A 9,862-nucleotide genomic window follows, 5' to 3' on the forward strand; every position below is an offset into this window, starting at 1 on the left:
CTAATAGTAGTGAGCCTGGAAGCCCACTAAATTAGAAATAAAATATAGAAGGAGGGCCCTTTTCTTGCTAATCTCTCTCATCACCTTCCCCTATTCTCTAGAAGAGGGGCACACCATATGCCACATAGGGAGAACAAACATTGGATTGCCAAATGGGAACCTCAGGCCACATGAAATCATTGCAGTGATATGGAGTTGCATTTCCTGTTTGATTAGACTGAATGCATAGTGCTAAAAAGTGAATTCAGCACAGAGTCTTATGAACACAAGCTTAACTCCCGTGGCTCACAAATAAGTGATTATTACCTCTGCTTTCTCCGATCTTTGCTTTAATTTCTGATTTACACTTTTAGCATCCACGTTTGGAGCTATAAGAAGAAGGTACAGAGGTGGCAAGTGGGATTAGCTCTGGCTTTGAACAGTTGACTTTTCCTCAGCTTTGTCAGAGTAGACACCTTCTTTGGGAGCTTGGACATCTCTATCTGCGTCTATCTTACGGATATCTATTGTATTTTTGTCCTGTTGCCTCAAGCGGTAATTTTTATAAGCACGCTGAATGATCCTTGCTGAAACGGCCTCTTGTTTTCGTTTCAGAGTACTTGTAATTGGCTCGTATGTGATCTTAAAAGGATTGGCTAACAGAAACCCTGATTCTATCTCTGAAAGGACTTTCTCCACCCTCGCATCGTTGCCCACGACTCTCTTTGTAAAAGCGAGTAAGATGTCAAGGCAATGAATCCTGTCTCCAACAGCCATGGGGAGATCCAAAGCAAGGAGCTGGCTCTTGTTTGGTTTTGCCATGAAAAGAGGAGGATCAAGAGAGGCCGCAAAGTCTGAAAGCTTGCTAGAGTCTATGTACTGGGTCCTATCAGGGTCAAACCGCTTCCACACCTGAAAGAATCTCTTAAAATCGTCTTCACTTAAGGTTTTAACCTTTTTCTTAGAAGAAATATTTAAAAACTCCATGACCACAACAATGTACATGTTGACAATGACCAGCCATGACAGGAGGATGTAACTGACAAAATACAAAATCCCAACGGAGGGGCTACCACAGTCTCCCCGAACCTGAGTTCCCGGGTTAATTTTATCAGGATCACAGTCAGACCACTCACTTCTGAAAATTGCCTTCAGCATCCCATCCCATCCGGCAAATATTGTAACTTGAAAAAGGCAGAGCATACTGCTGACAAAGGTTTCAAAATTAGACACATCATTAATTCCAGCTTCCTTTTTAACATAGGCAAAGTTGTACATCCCACAGATGGCGTAGACAAACATGAGCAGGAAGATGAGAAGACCGATGTTCAACAGTGCTGGGAGGGACAGCACGAAGGGAAGCATCAGATCATGAAACACCTTGGGTCCTTTTCCAAGGCGCAGGACGTGAACGATCCGTGCGAGGAGTATCAGTTGCACAAGTGAAGGAGGCACAATGGAGTATCCTACTGTCATAGGCAGAAGTAGTCCTTGTGAAAAGATAAAGGAGGCAATAAAGTTAAAAATTATTCAGATACACCTGTCTGTAGAAGAGTATAAATCATTATGCACTTTTTACTATTTTATTAATCTTTTAATAATCTCTCCCATTTAAGAGTTAGCTATATACTAATTGTGTCAATGCTCAGGGTATGTAGCAAAACTGGAAGAGAATTCTCTTTTTCACCTAATGATATTATAGATCTAATAATTCCAGAATCACAGATGACCTCATGCCATAATATAGGACAAAAATCATAATTTTTTCTGATTGCTGTTGTATCAAGAAATTGAGTTCAATGTCCCCTTTACTGAATGCCTAATAAAAACCATGCAAATATGCAGGGGTGAATAACATGGTTTCTGTCTTCAAAGACCTTATAATTTAGAAACTAGTAAGAATAGACATTTGAAACTATTGTAACAGAGCAAAAAAACCTGATTGATAAATATAGTTAAAAGTTGTCTGGAGTTTAATGAATCATAAATTGGAACTTAATTTATTTATTTCATAAATAGTATTTTTGACCCCAGAAGCTTTGAATGTGAATTGAATAACTGCTTCTTTGCTTAGAACTTTTTTGTAGCAGTGGTAGGTGAATGAGGGAAGCATGGAAGTAAGTAAAGGGATCACTATCAAACAAGGAAAAATTATAATTTCTGTAAGAAGCATAGAATATTCTCTGGAATTCCTGGAGAAAGTGTGGGTCATTTTAAGTTGAGAAGTTGGTGAAGGAGAGAGAGTCTCATGAGGCCTTTTAAATAAGATGTATGTTTGCTGAGTCCACAAGGATTAGGCCTCCCGTTTCTGTTAACCTTAGCTCACTGCCTGCAATGGCAATCTCTGCAATGTTCTAGCCTATCAATACTTTTATCACCACAATGCTTTAGTGAATCTTTTATCTGGACCCAAATTCTCATTTCTCCTCAGATTTCCAATGCTCCCATTATGTAGGTGTTATCATTTAATTGCTAATAAATTTCTTCATATCATCATCAACTTTTTTAACCTCCTTTTTTTATCTAAAGCCTGACTCTATCTTGAGGACATTTTTTCTCTTATAACCCTCTTAAGTATGGGCAGTACATTCTTCATTGTTTCACATTCTTCAGAGTAGATTGATGGAAGAAATATCTTTCTTTCCAATATGATTTCTGGACACTTCTCCTTCCCACAATTTTTATAAACAAACACTGGCACTCTGGAAACAAACACTGGCACTCTGGCACTCTGTAGACCACACTGTTCACGGGGACCACGCCTCCCTTCCCTTGGCTTGGTGATTTGCTCGCTCCTCACTTGTCCTCAGTGAAGATGTCAGTCATTGGCCCAGTGTTTCTGATTCTACCTCAGTCCTCATCATCAACAACCCAAAGGCTAGGCTCTCAGTCTTTGGACTTGTCAAATTTTATAATCCATCACTTTATTTCAGTCATCCAAATCTGTGACCACATTCTAGACCCAGGACACCTAAATTTTTGAAACTCCAAATTCAACAACTTTCTTTCTAAATGCAATTCTTTTTTCCTTCTAGCTCTCTGAGTAAGTAACTTCCACTTCAATCTCACAGGGCTCTTTAATTCCATAAATCCTACTAGCTCCTCTCTTGTATTCATGTACATTTCTATCAAGATTCTTGTAATTTTCACTCAGTAGTTAGTTGCTGGCTTCAACCATCAACTGAACACGTGGCTTTTCTTATAGTACAACAGGGAAAATAGTGTACTTATGCTTTGCTCCGCTGAATATGTAGAGTAGGGCTTGACGCAGTAAACTCTTAAATACTGTCCCTACTCTCATGGGGCTTACATTCTGGTATGTGTGTTATGGGGAGGCAGACAATAAACTTCTTTCCACCTGACACTTCTTGATCCTAAATTCTTTGCTTGGCTATCTCTTCATTCAATTAAGTTTCTATTTAGATTTTGCTTCTTCCACAGAGTTTTCTCTGACCTGTACGTACCAATGACATGCTTTTCTTTGGTTATGCTGCTGTAGTGCCCTGTACTGCCCCTACCATAACCTTAACAATAGCATGGTATTAAAATCTACATCCTTTAATAGGCTATAAACTATGTGTATGCAGAAATTTGCTTATCTTGTTTACTACTAAATTATTTGCATATAGCAAATATTCACAAAGATATCAAAAGTATAGAGGGTGCAAAAAATGCACATACATTTTAAGAAAGGAAAACCTGTATTAAAATTATAATGCTCAGTATATGCGATAGCATTTGTGATCTCATATATTGTCATCTTCGATCTCTTGTAATCACAGAAGTCAAACATGACTTGAGTATTTTCCTTTCTTCACCTGTGTATACATTTTTGTCACCTTCTATATTTGTAAAGTAAAAAGTAAAGTAAAAGAAAACCAGTGAAACATTTATTAAACCAGTTAAACATTTATTAAACTAAAACTCCGATGTTGTAAAAGTTGTAAATAGTTTCAGAGACAAGAAGAAAAAAATAGTGAACTTAAAAGCTTATATTATTCTCAGAAAAAAAAGACCCTTCTAGTGTCATCCTAGGAAACTAATTTATGAGTATGCTATGTATTGAAAGAGAAACTAAGCACTTATTTGGTGCCTTGTGATAGAAAATCTATAAAAATATGTGGCATTCCTTTGGGGAATAAAAAGGATCCCTAACTGTTTCACTAATTATGCAACTATATCTCAAGAGACATTTACTATAAGAGCTTGACTGAATTAATGTTACTACAACTGAAAATTCAACTAAACAAAATCTTACCTGTAGTGGAGAAAATGACAACCATAAAATCAAAAATGTTCCATCCAATGGTGAAATAATAACAATGAAAAGAGATGAGCTTCAGTACACATTCTATAGCATAGAGCATGACAACAGTTGAGTTAATCCAGTAGAAAGCAATTTCCTTTTCAGGACCCTGTTCATCACTTTGTATCATAAGGATTATTGTGTGGAGACAGATAATAACCATAATGATGACATTAAAGACAGGATTTGTTACCAAGTCAAAAATGAATCCTTGAAACTTATTCTGTGGACAAAAAATAGGTATAATCGTCTTATTAGTCATATACACACACAGTCTTTAGCTTCTATACATTTCCTTCTAGCATAAAGAGGAGAATAGGAGAGGGCTTACATTTTTACCAAACTGTAATGATAGCACATAGTCAAAACAAATTAAAAAAAAATGACCACTAAAATTTTTGCCAAGGAGCATATTTTATAAATTTTGTCAAAAGCATTTGTTAGTGTTTCTTTTTTCCTTCTTTCTTTTTTCTATTTTCAGACACGAGGTCTTGATAGGTTGCCCAGGCTGGCTTCCAGCTCCTGGGATCCAGTTGTCTTCCTGCCTCAGCCTCCTGATTAGCTGGGACTACAGGTGTGTGCCACTACTACCAGCTATTCAAATTTTAAACATCCTTTTATTTAAAAAAAAAAAAGAATATAAAAGAAAGTTTTTTTGAATCATCCAATATTTCTCAATGTTTTCTTACTCTGGGGCGAGGTATTGGTCTTTGAGAGTCTTCACACATCAGCTTCTTCAGCACACGGTACTGTTTCCTCTGTTGTCCTGTTATAAAGATATTTGGGCCTCCCTGGTAAAGAAATGAAAGGAAAAGATATTAAAAACCCACTTATTCCAAATTTCCCTTACAGTACTATGCATTTTACAAAACTCATCATGGGAATTATTGACTTAAACCTTTCTAAAAAGTGTATCTGTGAGGAATAAATTGTCTTGGAACATGTCTTTCTGTTCCCAAATCCACATAGAACACACATGAATCTCATGCGGATAATGATGGGTGTTTGATCATTTTTGGTGTGCTCTCCTGTTGGTGGCCAACCCTCTTTGCACTTTCCATGCTACTGAGCCTACCTCTTATTAAAAAGGGACCAAAAAGAAACAGCAGTGGGCACCTGGAAAAGGTTTACTACCATAGGTTTAACTCAATAGCTAAAGGTAGATTTATGCCTTTTAATAAGCAAGAATAAATAATAGAGGTCATCTATGTATGCATATACTGCTTTATTTTCCAAATACTATAAGAAGGTAATTTTTGCAATTATTCTAAAAGTACCTGGTGCTTACTTCTTCACAGCACCGTCTATGGTTTATTCATATTTGTGTTTCTAGAGTTCACTTCATTATCTTATACGAAATAAGTAAAAGAAGTAATGTCATGTTAAACTAGGAATTGGGAATTGTTACTGCCCTAAATCAGGACCTGGTTACTTAAAGGGGACAGAGGTCACCAATTTAAAGCCTAGAAGTAATTCCTAGGATGTTATCCCATTGAGTTGAAGCCCCTGGGAAGCTGAAACATCCGATCAAAACCAGATTTGATCAGTGAACTCTATACTTCCACCTGAGTAGGGGAGACTCAGAGTGGTCTACGGCGATGCCACATTATCTGGAGTTTCACTTTCTACAGTTTTAGTTACCCATGGTCAGCTATGAACCAAAAATATTAAACAGAAAATTCTAGAAATAAAGAATTCATAAGTTTAAAATTGCATGTCACTCTGAGTAGCAAGAACACTTTTTTTTGCTCAAGATGTGAATTCTTCCTTTTTCCATATATCCATATATCCACTCTAGCCACCCTGTCCCTTAGTTACTTCAGTGTCAGCCAGGTTATTGGATAATTTCATGGTATCCCAGAATTTGTGTTCAAGGAACTCCCACTTCACTTAATCATGACCTCAAAGTGCAAGGGTCGTGATGCTGGCAATTTGGATATGTGAAAGAAAAGCCATAAAGTGTTTTTTTTTTTTTTTTAAAGTGAAAAGGTAAAAATTCTCAACTTAATAAGGAAAGGAAAAAATTGTATGCTGAGGTTGCTGAAATATACAGTAAGGATGAATGTTGTATCCATGAAAATATTACGAAGGAAAAAGAAATGTTTGCTAGTTTTTCTGTCATATCTCAAACTGTAAAAGTTACATCCCAGTATGTGGGAAGTGCTTAGTTAAGGTGTAAAAGGCATCTTAACATGAGTGGAAATGTGCTCTGATTGACAGCAATTGAGATAGGTGTGTCCACAGTCATTTCAGGTATCTACTGAAAGCCTTGAAATATATCCTAGGTGGATAAAGGGGGACTACCATACAGAAATTGCTAATAGCTGAAAACAGAATTTCAAATCAAACTATTCTTTCTTTCTTTCGATTTTTTGAAAGTTTCTCATACCCTATAGAGTGCAGGTTTCCACGGTTAAAGTACGTGGATTTAGATGTCCTTTGAGGCCTTTGCATTTGTGGAGGGAGTCTTTATGTAGAAATGGCACGAAGCAGTTCTGGTTCCAATCTGCCTCTGAATTCTCTATTGTGTACGATCACGTCTATTACTTCTCTTTAGGCTGTCTAATGAGGATTTATTGCTCTATTTCTAGCAGAAAAAGTTACTCTAACATAAAAAGATGTCCATCCTGATTATGACTCTAAAGATTTTGAATATATCAGAGAGTAAAAGGGTATTTTTTCCTTGATCTCTTCATGTATTTGTGAAGACACACAATAATGCTTAATTATTTATTTTAGAACACCATTATTTAAAGCATGTCCTTGTTATTTTTAACTTTTACATTTGTCTGTGCATATTTTGAATACAGAAGGCAAAGGAAAGATGAGCATTTCGGCCATATTCATCAATGCGCAGGAATAGTAATAATTTTTAAAGATATGTATTAGATAAAACAACATTTTAGTGATTATAAAGCCGATGATTTGAAGCAGGAAATGTTTACAAATATATTTTATTTTCTCAGACATGGATGAAAAAATAAGGAATATACTTATCTGTATTTTATACTTGTTGAAACTTGTAATAATAACACTGATCAGCATACTCAAAGGGATAAATAATCCAAATATAATAAAGTTGATGAAGTAACAATACATATAGATGCTGAATTCAAAATCTGGCTGCATATCTATCTAGAATTTAAAAAATAACAAATTATTGATATTGACATTTAAAATTAAGATTTATAAAACGATGTATAACAAGAAAATCCAACATTGCTTTTTGAGGTACTGTTTTCCTTTCTGGTTAAGATGGTATCATTATTTGGACTTTAAAGTTTATTTCATTGATTTAATCATTTTTGAAAAGTCTGGTAATGCCTCAAATGGCTCTACTAGACCTAAATCACTATAACCCTGGAAGGATTTCACCGCCCACAAACACCCAATCTGAAATGTATTTGATTTCTATTAATTATTGTTGCTGTCCTGTGATTGTATTACAAAAATGACTTTGCTCGAACCTTAACAATGACTTAAAATTATATTGTACTTACTTCAACAGAATCAACTGCTGAATTCATAATATCAATCCACCCATTGAATGTTGCCTGTAAAAAAAAAAAGATGTGTTTGCAATTCGTATGGAAATTGAAGCTTCATGGCACATAAAAAGTAAGAACTCAATTTGTTACTAATATGGTAAATCATTTGATAGTAGTGCCATACTTCAATATACTGTGTAATCAGGATCTTTAACATTTTCTTATTATACTGTCTGTTAACAACTGTTTAAATATTTAGTTTATTTGTAGTTAATAAAATATTTTAAGAGAGTGTAAATAGAGCAATAGGGAGATAGATGGCTGAATATTAAATAAACACCTATTTTTGTCATGGCTATTTGTAGCTGTTACACATGTGCTTTCCTGTGGGGAAGACTGGAGGAATGGCCCATATTTTCAAATCTGTTAGATAGTGGATCACTGAGTTACCATTCCTTAAAGCAGTAAAATAGGAAAAAAGAAAGTAGTCAACTGAGTTGGACTGAAAAATTGTGACCCCTATTACCTGATCAATGATGATAAAAAGAGTTTTGGCCAATACCTGCATTTCCTCTGTCAGCTCTAGCTTCACCTTCACTTTGTGTCCCTATAGGGTCAGGGACTATATTTTACTCTTGTCTGTCCAGATGAGCCTACTATGGCATGTCCCTAAGAATTATCTACCAATTGCCAAAATATTTTATAATGAAATATATTCATCATTCACATTTTGTCCTTTACAGTCAGCCTACAATATGGATGAATGTATAATTGATAAAAGAAAGTTAAATGTGTACTCACTACTTGAAGCAGAGAAAGGAAACCATTTCCAACATTATCAAAGTTCAGTTTTGCATTTTTCCATGGCACAGATTCATTAAACACAAGGCCTTCACATTCACTTTTATTCGCGACTTTAGATACAGGAAACCTTTCTCCACTGGTTGGGTCAATGCATTCATAGAACTTGCCAGCAAATAAGTTTACTCCCATGATACTAAAAGCCAGCCAGATCAGAAGGCAGACAAGAAACACGTTCAAAGCTGGAAAAGTTGTTTTTATCAAAGCTTTCACAACCACCTGGCATGTAAAGAAATGAACATGTAAACATACGGTAAGAAATGTGGACGTATTTTAATTTTTGATAAAAGTGGAAATACAAATTGGGATCATATCATACTGAGAAGACAGTAAATGCCGTATATAAAGATTTAATAGCCAATATCCTAGTAGTGGAATAACTTAAACAGCAATCCAATTTTGATAAATAATACTTTAAAAATACAGATAGTCCCCAAATTGTTGTACTAAAAAATTGTTAAACGGTAACAGAGTTGATTAGTGCAAACATTAGAATACATAATTTTTTCACTGACTTGACACATTCATTGACTTCCTATATTGTGCCAAAAATGATAATTCAAGACAATTGAACTGTGTGAATGTATGGAATTACCTAGACAGCATATAAATGAGAGGGACTGGGACTAGAACTGTCTTGAGGATTCTGACCTTAGGAAGAATAAGCTTGCAGACACGGTGAAGAAATTGGGGGAATCAGAAGGTCAAGAGTTTGTACTGTCAGTGAGACCAAGGGAAGAGATCATTTCAGGAAACACTGAATGGGCTGCTATATTCACAAAGCCTCAATCTCCTTCCTTAACCATTCTGTGTCATAGGTGAGTCACTCCAGAGTAGAAAGGTTGGGATAAAAATAAACTACTTAAACTTGAACACCAGCAACAGTCTATAATCACTGTCTTCTTTCATGCTACAGTGTTCACTATTTAATACTAAAATCAGATGTTTGCTCTTAGCATTCTTCTGAAGATGTTATGATAAATTGCTACATTCAATAGAATATTTTCAATATTTATGCTATTTATTTCTCTTTCACTTATTATTTACTTTTTATTTCCCTCCCCTGACCTTCCATCTTTCATTTATTCTCCCTGAAGTACCACTAATTCTCTTTCGTACCATTCTAACCTTCCCTTCTCTCAACTATCATTATTTATCATCATTATTATTTATGGTTGTGCTTTCTTGCTTATATTCTATAGTTGTCTATCTATAGATTAATATGTTA

General features: G+C 35.4%; 1 protein-coding gene across 1 annotated transcript in view; it reads right to left on the minus strand.

Annotated features, from left to right (window-relative positions):
- Positions 1-7: 7 nt before the first annotated feature.
- SCN7A (sodium voltage-gated channel alpha subunit 7) overlaps positions 8-9,862 on the minus strand; it is a 74,463-nt gene continuing 64,608 nt past the window's right edge. Inside the window, exons 19-24 of the mRNA XM_023516362.1 lie at positions 8,575-8,853; positions 7,786-7,839; positions 7,283-7,420; positions 4,975-5,079; positions 4,238-4,508; positions 8-1,469 (exon numbers count right to left, since the gene is read on the minus strand). Coding sequence (XP_023372130.1) covers positions 403-1,469; positions 4,238-4,508; positions 4,975-5,079; positions 7,283-7,420; positions 7,786-7,839; positions 8,575-8,853 — 1,914 coding nt within the window. The 3' untranslated portion in view covers positions 8-402. The remainder of the gene's footprint in view (positions 1,470-4,237; positions 4,509-4,974; positions 5,080-7,282; positions 7,421-7,785; positions 7,840-8,574; positions 8,854-9,862) is intronic.

Source organism: Otolemur garnettii, unplaced genomic scaffold (assembly GCF_000181295.1).
Source record: "Otolemur garnettii isolate 467f Iridium unplaced genomic scaffold, OtoGar3 scaffold00090, whole genome shotgun sequence".
Taxonomy (NCBI): domain Eukaryota; kingdom Metazoa; phylum Chordata; class Mammalia; order Primates; family Galagidae; genus Otolemur; species Otolemur garnettii.